Raw genomic sequence first — 12,877 nt, forward strand, 5'->3', positions numbered from 1 at the left:
ATGTCATCTACATACTGAAATATCCCTATAAATTAATTGATATTGGGAAAACTGTCTTAAGGGAAATAAATGCTTGAAAACTGAAGTATCAGAAGTACTTCCAATCTGTAACCAGGAAGTCTCATATTAAGCAGTTCAAGAAAACAGACACAGAAATGCTGGCCGGACTATCCTGCTATGTCTCTCCTACCCAGAAGCAGGGTGCTTATCAGCTGGCCACGGGACACTCAGGGTCTACTTCTAAAGGCATTAGCATGGCTATAGTGGCCTTGCAGGGAGACAACCCTGTGAGGGACAGCAGCCTTGCTAGAGGTCCTCCTCTGGCAGTGACCAGGTGCTTAGAACAAGGTAATGATAAATGACACTAAGGGATTGGCTTTTGTTGACCAGAGCTGATAGTTACTGAGGTCTGGAAAGAGTCATGAGACAGGGACCAACCAATGTCTTCACAATTGACCTCTCTCCTCCAGTCTTCCTGCTTTCTTCTCCAGCTTCATGAGTAAAGGCACTCCCACAAGATATTGTCCCTAACCCTTCCCTTTTCTCTACATGCTTTCCTGTTATACACCAAGAGAGAATGGAACAAGTGGAAGACTTGCAGTGATATAACCACAGCCCTGATCTTCTACCCGAACTCCAGTTCTGCTTGTGCCAATGCCTAGATGTCAACCTCAAGGTTTCCAAAGCTGACACTCTTATCTCCCCTCCCAAGCTTGTTTTTTCCTCCTAGGTTCCCCAGTACTGCTGATGGTGCCCCACATCTAAATATCTGTTCTTCACACTGCCTTCCAAGTCATCTCTCTGGAATAGAGCTCTGATTACATCATTCACTTGCTCAAGAAACTTCCATGACTCCTACTGCCTACAGAATCAAGTCCAAACTTGCTGCCTTGGCATCAAGGCCCTCCAGGACTTGCTTCACTGTAATCAACTATTATTCAATTCATACTCTTAATATTCCAGCCAAATAGGTAACTGCTATATACTCATTATTAGGTGTCAGGTGCTGTGCATCAGACATCATCACATTTAATCATATAATGTGCATGTCCCTAGGATTTCCACTTTTATAGACATGAAAACTATGACCAGTAAGTTGCCCAAGGCTGGTGGGGTAGGGCCTGGACCAAGGTCTGTCATGGCTTAGCCACATGCTTGGCTGTCTCATAAGCTAAGCCCTTCCCCATTTCCCAGGCAGGACATTTGCTCACATGGCCATCCTGTCTGGGATGCTTACTCCTCTATCCTAATGTCTAAATACAAAAGCCCTGGGGGAGAGGAGACAAGATGGAGGAGTAGAAGGACATGAGTTCACCTCCTCTTCTGGAAACACCAAAATCACAACTAACTGCTGAATAACCACCAACAAAAAAATGTTGGAACGTACCAAAAAAGATACCCTACATCCAAAGACAAAGAAGAAGCCACAATGAGATGGTAAGAGGGGCGTAATCATGATAAAAACAAATCCCATACATGCTGGGTGGGTGACCCACAAACTGGAAAATATATAACAGAGGTTCTCCTACAGGAGTGAAGGTTCTGAGCCTCACATCAGGCTCCCCACCCTGGGGATCTGGCAATAGGAGGAGGAGCCCCGAGGGACTCTAGCTTTGAAGGCCAGCAGGGTTTGATCACAGGAATTCCACAGGACTGGGAGAAGCAGAAACTCCACTCTTGGAGGGTGCACACAGGGTCTCAAGTGCACCAGGACCCAGGGTAAAAAGCAGTGACCACATTAAGAGACTGGGCCAGACTTACCTGCTAGTATTGGAGGGTCTCCTGCGGAGGCGGGGAATGGCTGTGGCTCACTGTGGGGACAAGGACACTAGTGGCGGCAGTTCTGGGGAGTACTCATTGGTGTGAGCCCTCTTGGAGGACACCATTTTCTCACCAAGACCTGGCCCCACCCAACAGCCTCTAGGCTCCAGTGCTGGGACGACTCAGGCCAAACAACCAACAGGGTGGGAAAACAGCCCCACCCATCAGCAGACAGGCTGCTTAAAGTCTTCCTGAGTAGACGGCTGCCCAATAAACACACCCCCTTACACGGCCCTCCCCACCAGAGGGACAAGACCCAGCTCCACCCACCAGTGGGCAGGTACCAGTCCTTCCCACCAGCAAGCCTGCAGAAGCCTCTTAGACAGCCTCATTCATCAGGGGGCAGGCAGCAGAAGCAAGAAATACAACCCTGCATCCTGCAGAACAGAAATCGCAATCACAGAAAGTTAGACAAAATGAGAGGGCAGGGGAATATGTCCAGATGAAGGAAAAAGATAAAACCCCAGAAGAATAACTAGTGAAGTAGAGATACACAATCTACCTGAAAAAGAATTCAGAGTAATGATAGTAAAGATGATCCAAGATCTCGGAAAAAGAATGGTGGCACAGATCGAGACAATATAAGAAGTGTTTAACAAAGACCTAGAAGAACTAAAGAACAAACCAGTTGAACAATACAGTAAGTGAAGTAAAGAATACAGTAGAAGGAATCAATAGCAGAATAACTGAGGCAGAAGAACAGATAAGTGACCTGGAAGACAGAATGGTGGAAATCACTGCCATGGAACAGAATAAAGAAAAAAGAGTGAAAAGGAATGAGGACAGTCTAAGAGACCTCTGGGACAACATTAAATGCAGCAACATTCACATTATAGGGGTCTCAGAAGGAGAAGAGACAGAGAGAAAGGGCCTGAGAAAATATTTGAAGAGATAATAGCTGAAAACTTCCCTAACATGGGAGGGGAAACAGTAACCCAAGTCCAGGAAGCACACAGAGTCCCAGGCAGGATAAACACAAGGAGGAACACACTGAGACACATAGTAATCAAACTGACAAAAATTAAAGACAAAGAAAAAATATTAAAAGCAATAAGGGGAAAGCAGCAAATAATGTACAAGGGAACTCCCATAAGGTTATCAGCTGATTTCTCAGCAGAAACTCTGCAGGCCAGAAGGGAGTGGCATGATGTATTTATCAGGCTCCCTAACTTCAGACTATTACTACAAAGCTACAGTCATCAAAACAGTGGGGTACTGACACAAAAACAGACATATAGATCAATGGAACAGGATAGAAAGCCCAGAAATAAACCCATGCACCTATGGTTAATTAATCTATGACAAAGGAGGCAAGACTATACAATGGAGAAAAGACAATCTCTTCAATAAATGATGCTGGGAAAACTGGACAGCTACATGTAAAAAAATGAAATGAGACCATTCCTTAACACCATACACAAAAATAAACTCAAAATGGACTAAAGATCTAAATTTAAGACTGGATATTATAAAACTCTTAGAGGAAAATATAGGCAGAATGCTCTTTGACATAAATCTCAGCAATATATTTTTTGATCCGTCTCCTAGAGTAATGGAAATAAAAACAAAAATAAACAAATGGGACCTAGCTAAACTCAAAAGCTTTTGCACAGAAACAGAAACTATAAGCAAAACGAAAAGACAAAGAAAAGACAAAGAATGGGAGGAAACATTTGCAAATGATGTGACCAACAAGGGATTAATCTCTAAAATTTATAAATAGCTCATGAGGTTCAATATCAAAAAACAAACAAACACAATCAAAACATGGGCAGAAGACCTAAATAGACATTTCTACAAAGAAGACATACAGATGGCCAAGAGGCACATGAAAAGATGCTCAATATCGCTAATTATTAGAGAAATGCAAATCAAAACTACAATGAGATATCACCTCATACCAGTCAGAATGACTGTCATCAAAAAGTCTACAAACAATAAATGCTGGAGAGGGTGTGGAGAAAAGGGAACCCTCCTACACTGTTGGTGGGAATGTAACTTGGTACAGACACTGTGGAGAACAGTGTTCCTTAAGAAACAGAGGTTCCTTAAGAAACTAAAAATAGTGCTACCATATGATCCAGCAATCCCACTCCTGGGCATATATCTGGAGAAAAACATGGTTCGAAAGGATACATGCACCCCAGTGTTCACTGCAGCACTGTTTACAATAGCCAAGACCTGGAAGCAACCTAAATGTCCATCGACAGATGAATGGATAAAGAAGATGTGGTACATATATACAGTCGAATATTACTCAGCCATTAGAAAGAATGAAATAATGCCATTTGCAGCAACATGGATGGACCTGGAGACTATACTAAGTGAAGTAAGTCAGACAGAGAAAGACAAATATCATATGACATCGCTTATATGTGGAATCTAAAAAAAAATTATACAAATGAACTTATTTACAAAACAGAAACAGACCCACAGACTTAGAGAATGAACTTACGGTTACCAGGGGGAAGGGTGGAGGGAAGGGATAGATTGGGAGATTGGGATTGACATGTACACACTGCTATGTTTAAAATAGATACCAAACAAGGACCTACTGTATAGCATAGGGAACTCTGCTCAATATTCTGTAATAACCTAAATGGGAAAAGAATTTGAAAAAGAATAGATACATGTATATGTATAACAGAATCACTTTGCTGTACACCTGAAACTAACACAACGTTGTTAATCAACTAGACTTCAATATAAAAGAAAAAAGAAACATAAATACAAAAGCCCTACCTGGTCCTTCCAGTTTAAACCAAGTCTTACCATCTTCCCCTACAAATGCACACAGTGCTTCAAGCGCAAGCATGGGAGGGCTGCTGGAGCATTTTGCTCCTTTTGTATTTTTTCAGCCTTAACATTTGCAACCTAAACCTGACAAATCAAACCTTGTCCTTGGGCAGAGCTGGAGCAAGCAAAGGGCAGAAAAGGGAATTACTCTCCGAGTACAGCTGCCTGTGATGACCCCTGTATCTTCTCCCTGCCTACCTGGGAGATAGTTCTTGGGCAGGTCAGCATCCTGTCCAGGCACAGAAGAACCTGGAAACCAGGCCAGGACAGTTCTTGCAGCAGCACCTCCGCTCTGTGACACGTCTGCATGGGCCCTTATCCCTATGACCCCATGTGTGGGATTTCAGGTTCTGCTTTTTTTCCCTGAGGCTGTGCGATCTGCAGCTAGCAAAGGATGCCCAGGACTAAGCAGCTGCACCCTGTCCCACCTTCCCCTGCAAATGGCAAAGCAGGCTTCAGAAAAGATAGTCTTCCCTCTGGTATCAGACATGAGCCTTGCTCTGTGCCCTGAAAACCTGTGTGCAGGGGAGGGTCTTGCCTATTGTCACCAACCCAGGCAAGAGCAAAGTACCTTCTGGCCGTGGTTTTGGCTTTTCCAATCCTCCGTCTTGCATGAGCTCAAAGGCAAAGGAGACGTTCAAGACCTGGAGAGAGAAAGGCAGTGCATGAGGTGCTGCGCACTCATTCCTGGACCCTTGGGGCTCCCTGTGACCTGCCCCTGGAAAGTGAAGGAACCAGCACTGTAGCCAGCGGGGCAGGGGCTGAGCTAAAATGAGGCTGCCAAACTGGGCTGGCCATGAGGAGTGTGAGGCAGGCCCAGCCTGCTGTTGGTGAAGCACTCCCAGAGGAGTTAAGAATCCTCTCCCTGTCTTACTGTGTTCTTGTGTCACTGCCAGGACTGTAAACTCAGGGACATAAGTGCCCACAGTTGAAAGGATCAGACAGCAAGACATGTTCAAGAGGCAGAGAAGGGTTTCTGCTTGGGACCAAATGCCCCTTGTCTAGCAGGTGGGCTGGGGCAGCCTGTGAGAGGCATCAGAAATCGGCTAAGTGCCGGCCTCAGGTCTGACCAGCCTTGCAGCCACCTGTCGCCTCTGGGGAGAGATGAGGCTGGGCTGTGGCCCCAGGCAGGAGCATACGGCTAGGGGACCAAGGTGCAGGAGAGGGAAAGCTGTTCAGGATGCTCAGTGGCCTGTAGGTAGCTGTGTCCCAGCTCAGCTGTACGTCACAATGAGCCCCCCATCCAACCACTGAAGACTCTGGGCAGAGGGGAAGCCGCCGCCTTTTCCCCAGATGGCCTCAGCAGAGGCGTGGGCAGATGGGTCGGGCATGTGGGCTCGGGCCTCCCGTGATGTCACCTCCCCTAACCTTCTGTTCAAAGCTGTCCGGGGTCAGGAAGAAGCTGTGCAGGGGCACGAAGTAGCCCTCCAGGAGCCCCATGAGCAGCACCAGGTACACCCCATCTGCAAACTGGAGGGAGAGAGACAGGTGAGGGCACTGGGCCCCTGAGCGCCCCAGCCCAGGCCCTTCCAGGGGCACATCAGCTTCCGTGTTGACCCCCGCAAAGGCTATATCCCCAGGCAGGCTGCTGGCAGTGGGTGAGGGGCAGTAACCCAAGGCAGGAAGGTCTGCTCTGCAGCAGGCCTGCCCCATGTCTGGCTGGTCCAGCACGAAGCCACAAGCCCATGGTCCTGATCTCAATTGGTCCAGTATTTATTGAGTACCGACTATGTACCAAGCCCTGATCTGGCACAGGGACCACAGAGGTGGGTCAGGTGTGGCCCCTGCCCTGGAGGAACTCATGGTACAGTGGCGAGACTGTTGTGGAGGAAATGCAGCCGCTGCTCTGATGGAGGGAAGCATGCTGGCCTGCATGAGACTGACGAAGGTCACTCATCCCACTGAAGGCAACAGGGAAGGCTTCTGGAGCAGGCGCTGCCTGGGTGGAGACATGAGGGATGAGCTGGAGTTAGCTAGGGAGGGCAGAGGGAGGAGGGAAAGGGGATGTCCAAGGCCAACGGCATGAGGCTACTAGGGCTACTTCTTCTTTATGAACAGGGAAAGATCTAGTGTCATACCGGCCTGGGCATCCTCCCCTCTCACCCTCGCCTTATTACTGCTTGAGAGGCAGCATAGTATAGCTGTTAGGAACGTGTGCTCTGGAGCTGGCCTCTAGCTCTACCACTTATTAACTGAGTGACTTGAGCAAGTTACAGAGCTTCTCTGTGCCTCATTTTTCTCACCTGTAAAATGGGGACAATAATAATATAGTACCTAATTCATAGGGTTATCACGCGGCCTAAACCAGTAAGTATGTGTAAGGTGCCTAGAACACTGCTTGGTGTGTAGGCAACACTTAACACATACTAACTACTGCTATTTCTATCCAGGAAAAAAACAAAGCAGTCAGACACAATGTACTGGCTCTTGTTGATAAAGCACAACCGTGTGCTCGGGCCATGGCAAGAGGCTTAGAGCTGGTCCCGGCGCCTGTGGGATGAGGGAGATTTGAAAGGAGTAGGTGTTCTGGGTATGGAGAATGGCCTGAGCAAAGTTACAGAGGTCAGGTGCATATCTGCTATTCTAGAACCTTGCAAAGGAGGCAGGGCCATCAAATATTTGTCTAAACAACAGTTACTAGAGTTCACAAGAGGTCAAAGTTCTTGGAATCATCTTGGGAAACTTTAAAAGTCCTAGACGGAATTAGTATTCTGTCTGGGCTGGGCCCCGTGTCTGAGCTCTGCTGGGTGACTGACTGGTGGGCCTGTGACTCAACCTTGGTTATGGGCAAACAACCTGGAGTATGAACTTGACCTAGAAGCAGCCTCCTCCCTGTTTCCATCCATCTGGCTGGTAGCGCCTGAGCATGACTCATCCCAGGCCACCCCAGGGTGGACAATGGGAAATAGACCCCAGCAACCGTGTCAACATCACGGCCCGCCCATGGAACTAGTTAACTAGGCCTAATTCTGGCTGTGGCTGGAATGGGTTGAGAATGAAAGAAACTAATCTGTCAACTCAGGGGAGCACCCTGGGTTAGGGTCAGGGTTAGTCACAGCTGTGAGTACCACTGACCTAGACTGCTGCCACCCCTGACTGCTGGTTCCAATGACTTGGTGGTAAAACTCGCAGATAGACACCAGATATGCTCGGCAGAGACCCCTCCCCTGCCCATGGGGAAGGGAGAGCTCATTCCAGCCCTCTCCAGGAATCATTGCTTCTGCAGCATGTTCCCTATCTCCTGAAGAGCATATGAAGCTGCCTCCAGAGGCCAGACCCACCAGGCAGATCTCAGTCACAGACCTGGGCATTGCCTTTAAAAATAATAGGAGGTGCCCCTGTGTTCAAAAGAAAACCACACTTCAGAAGTTCATTGCGAATGAAAAGAGGTTGGGAAACAGGATACATTACACGGTATAAAGATTATACCTAATAAAGATTAGTTATTAATTATAAAGCAGGGGGTAGGGGGGAGGAGCTTTACAGTAGGGAAATCTGGGGGATGCCCACTTAGCCAAGTGGTCAAAGTTACCACCACCAGGAACAGAACTGATGGAGAAAAGTGCCTGAGAAGGGACTTCCCTGGTAGTGCAGTGGTTAAGAATCCGCCTGAAAATGCAAGGGACACGGGTTCGATCCCTGGTCTGGGAAGATGCCACATGCCGTGGAGCAACTAAGCCCATGTGCCACAACTACTGAGCCTGAGCTCTAGAGCCCGTGAGCCACAACTACTGAAGCCCACGCGCCTAGAGCCTGTGTTCCGTAACAAGAGAAGCCACCGCAGTGAGAAGCCCGTGCACCGCAAGGAAGACCCAACGCATCCAAAAATATATATATATTTAAAAAAAAAAATGGCCTGAGAAGAACACAGCATTGCCTCCATGGTACTGTTCCTGAACATGCATAACCTGGTTCTAATCATGAGGGAGAAAAACAGAGGCATTCTATGAACTAAATGGCCCACACTCTTCAAAAATGTCGATGTTATGCAAAGAGAGGCTGAGGATTTGTTCTCTATTAAAAAGAAACTAAAGAGACGTGACAACTAAATGCATCAGGTGAGAATATGAGGACAACTGTATTTCTCTGAACCATGTGACACGGTCAAGAGTAGTCACATATCAGTGATTTCATATGGTTCAACCTAAATAGATTAACATATTGTACTGATGTTCAAACTGCCTGAATTTGATTACTATATTGTGATTCTGAGGTATTTAGGGGTGGCGAGAGAGAAAAAAAACCAAATATGGCCAAAAGTTAACAATTGGTATATGTGTGTGAAGAGTACATGGGGATTTATGATAATATTCTTGCAACTTTTCAAAATAAAATACTGGAAAGAATTCAGAGAAATTCCATGCAGTTCACCCCTCTGAGTGAAGAGAGAGAGAATCCCCTCTCCCTTCCCCGGAAAGGCTCCAGGATCAGGGTGGAAAGCCCTCCTGGCAATGTGGCTGGGGCACTGGGAACAGTGGCTGTCCAGCAGGGCCTTGTCCCCCACCCTGCACACGGGGCCGTCACCCACCTGGGTTTCCAGTTCCGTGACCTCCAGGTTCAACTTATTCAGGTGCTTGTTCACGAAAGTAATGAGCGTCTAGAAGAAAAGCACAAGCCAGACATTGAGATGAAGACTCTCACCCTGGAGGCCGCCCCTGTGACTCAACCATGATGACACAGGACGAGACCCAGCCAAGATCTCGGGCCCGGGATCCCTGTGCCGAGCGGAGTGAGGCTGAGCAGCCTATAAGACTCTTGCGAAACTCCTTGAGTCCACAGGGAAGGATGGCCCCCAGGACTGGCAGTCCCATGCACTGTGCGATTCCAATAGCCAGGTCCAGAACTGTGCAAGGAGCAGGGAGTGCTAAGAGGGCAGAGTGACAGGTGGAGTGTCCTAGCCGGGCTCAGGGGGCCAGAGGAGAAATGACCGCCTTGGGTCCCTCCTTCCAGTCCCCCTAGGTGCAGGTACCGGTGCCAGGGAGACAGAGGGAGGTCTGTGTGAGGAGCAGGGATGGCGGGGTTCAGTGTGGGGGTGGAGACACAGGACCGTAGCCTCAGAAACCCCCAAGAGATGCTGTCATCCCAATGGGAGAAGAAAGGGACTGGGTAAGGCATCCAGTGAAAACAAGACAGGTAAAACGGACATCAAGCAGGAAAGCTCTGTGTTTGTGGTGGTCTGGTGAGGACACCAGTTTCGGGAAGCTTGCAAACTGCAGGGGGTGGGTTTTCCTAATGTTTTCCTACATCTCGCTCCCCTCCCTCCCCCCCCTCCCCCTCCCTCCCTCCCTCCCTTCCTCCCTCCCTCTCAGGCACCTCTTTCCCACCTTTTTCACCACGTTCAGCTTGTCTGGTGCGTGGTCAAACAAGGTGTCAAAGGCATCACGTTCTGAAAAAAGAGGAAAATGTAAAGTAGGGCCCAGAGCTGATGCCAACCCAGGTCCCAGCCACGCGCCTCTACAGGCCACATGGTCAGCTCCAGGTGGGAATTCTTTGGGGTATGAGACTGTGCTGGGAAACTGGTTTGGGCAGGGATTCGGGGTTGATTCTTATCTTAGGGGCCTTTTTCTCTCTGCGTAGATGTAGGTGTGTGTATCCACCCTCGCCACCAGCCCTCTCTGAGCTGGGGTTCAGGAGCTCTGGCAGGCGGTCTGACTTGGAGCCAGTCATTTCTCTTTACTATTTGTATTCTTTGATATCATGATTTAGTCATGATTCTAAAGTGTTTCTGAAGCTTTTTGGAAGCAGAATGTCATCCAAATATCAAATCACTCCCTAATTTTCAAAACCAACTTGCCCAAGACATACTTCCTGGCAGAGGGCAGATAAGCGGATTGGGAGCTACAGAGCCCTAGAAGGGGAGCTCCCCCTCTTGAGGGATCAGGTCACTTCAATCCTTTTAGCCTCACTTTCCTCTTCCATAAAATGCCCACTGGGTACTTCCCTGGCAGGCCAGTGGTTAACACCCTGCGCTTCCATTGCGGAGGGCACAGGTTCGATTCCTGGTCAGGGAACTAGCATCCCGCATGCCAAAACGCAGCCAAAAATAATAATAGAAAAAAGGCCCGCTGAGCATGAACCTCCCCTAGGTGGGTTATGAGGATGAAAGACAAGAAAGTACATTCTCTGTAAACTCTGAAGTATCTGCTGATCTGAGTTATTATTAGAATGATTGGAATATTTCAATATATTATCCACAGTAAATACAGAATCATAGAAAATAGCGAAGCCATTCTCCCTGCAGGGATTTTCCTTGCTATAGCCCCCCTGGTCCTCTGATCTGAGAGGTGAAATAGTGGAGGGATCTGTGACTGGGAATGAGAAATCTCTAAGAGGAACCGGGGCTGGGAGGGTTCGTGGTCCTGGGCTGCCTTTCCTACTCTTTTTTTTTTTTTTTTTTTTTTGTGGTACGCGGGCCTCTCACTGCTGTGGCCTCTCCCGCTGCGGAGCGCAGGCTCCGGACGCACAGGCTCAGCGGCCATGGCTCACGGGCCCAGCCGCTCTGCGGCATGAGGGATCTTCCCGGACCGGGGCACAAACCCGCGTCCCCTGCATCGGCAGGCGGACTCTCAACCACTGCGCCACCAGCCTCTCCTACTCTTGATGAGTAAATCTGAGATGGCCAGAATGGTGATTGTGATCTTGGACATTCACAGACCTTATAAACACCCAAAGTTCTGGGAAACCAGAGAGGTAGGAGGTGTGATGAGGAAAAAGGCACCTTCTACAAGGGCTGGACAGAGTGGGGAGAGGGTACGGTCCCCAGCGCATACGTACACCTCTTGCTTTACTTCCACAATATGCTTAGAGCAAGACTTCCCCGCAAATGCCCAGGACCCATCCAGAAGCCCAGCAGGGTCAGTGGTCTTGTTACTTGCAAGAGGACTGCAGCTGTAGTTACTTTTCCTCTTCCCTCCAGTGCGCTGACCCTCCCTACCGACTGGCCCCGTCACCAGGTTGGCACAGACACACATGCAGGAATCAAGCTGAGTGCCTGTTCTTCCCAGCTGCTACAGAATTAACTAGACCCCATTGGCAGTCAGCAGTGACAGAGGACACTCTTATGCAACTCACCATGCCTTCCAGAAAGAGCCCTGCGGGAAAAGGAGAAAGAAAGCAGCGTGACTTTTCTCTCCGCACCCTTGGTGGCAGATCCCCAAAGCTTCCTTCCTTGGCATTTTATTCTGCACTAAGTCTCCAGCTATGGGTGGTCTTTACCACATTACCACCTATTTTCCCCTCTGCTTTACAGATTTACTGGTGTTTGCATAAAGCCTGGTATAAGTGATGCATAAAGGATTATTTCTTGCCTTAAATAAACTCACATTATTGCTTACAGTTGAGAAAGAATATTGGACTCAGAGATTCAGGATTCCCAACCATGTTTTAGGAGCAGAGCTCAGGTACCATCCCAATGTGGCATTTCACTGCCCAAGTTGCTGAGGGCATCGGCTTGGGGAGGTCAGATTGGGCTCTCTCCTGTCCATCCTGTGATACCCACCCAAGCTGCACCTGCCATTGACCTAGAATAGGTTTTCTCAGACAGGGCAGGAGCTGGAACCATACTCATACAGTGAAGCAGCAAAGTATTAGGAGCACAAGCATTAGGGTCAGACTACTTAGTTTTAAATCTTACAAAGCCATTTGCTTGCTGTGTGACTTTGGGCAAGCTACCGAACCTCTCTGGGTTTCAGGTCACTTATCCTTAAAATGAGGATAAAATGGTAAACAACTCAATCAGATGTTGTGAGCATTAAATGATTTAATATATAGAAAGATTTTAGCATAATTTCTACTATATACTAAATGCTCAATACATTTTTTTCTCAATACGTTTTTGGTTCTTATTATGTTGGTTTATTCCAACTATACATCTGTCACCTATTAAACAATGACTTGTGGGTAGTGTACTGGGAAGAATGATGAACGTGGAGTTCAAGCCAGGTAGACCAAGGACAGTTTCCTCCTCCACCTTTGGGGTGTGGGGTTTTAGAAGGTGTAATCATTGCTTCATGTGCCCCTGCTCTTTCCACTTGCTCTTCTTGTTCAAAGGAATATAGAGGAGAGTTAGGGGAGCAGGAGATGATACGAACAAATTTTGCCCGGTTTTGCGTGCGGCCAGGGCTCAAGCCTGCCCAGGGATCTCAGACCCACGCACACCGACCGCCCTGCTCTTTCTGCTTGAGAACAAAACTTCTCTTTCCCATGACAAAACTCTTACATGTTCTGATATTCCAATTTCTTAATGTAAATGACAAAAAAC

General features: G+C 47.9%; 1 protein-coding gene across 2 annotated transcripts in view; it reads right to left on the reverse strand.

Annotated features, from left to right (window-relative positions):
* The window catches only part of PARVA (parvin alpha), a 182,525-nt gene that overhangs the window by 22,413 nt on the left and 147,235 nt on the right, over positions 1 to 12,877 (reverse strand). For both annotated transcript variants that reach the window (XM_030831425.3, XM_060303493.2), the window contains 5 exons: positions 11,689 to 11,708; positions 9,942 to 10,003; positions 9,146 to 9,214; positions 5,986 to 6,087; positions 5,189 to 5,261 (listed from right to left, as the gene is read on the reverse strand). In XM_030831425.3, coding sequence (XP_030687285.1) covers positions 5,189 to 5,261; positions 5,986 to 6,087; positions 9,146 to 9,214; positions 9,942 to 10,003; positions 11,689 to 11,708 — 326 coding nt within the window. The remainder of the gene's footprint in view (positions 1 to 5,188; positions 5,262 to 5,985; positions 6,088 to 9,145; positions 9,215 to 9,941; positions 10,004 to 11,688; positions 11,709 to 12,877) is intronic.

This window comes from Globicephala melas, chromosome 8 (genome assembly GCF_963455315.2).
Source record: "Globicephala melas chromosome 8, mGloMel1.2, whole genome shotgun sequence".
Taxonomy (NCBI): domain Eukaryota; kingdom Metazoa; phylum Chordata; class Mammalia; order Artiodactyla; family Delphinidae; genus Globicephala; species Globicephala melas.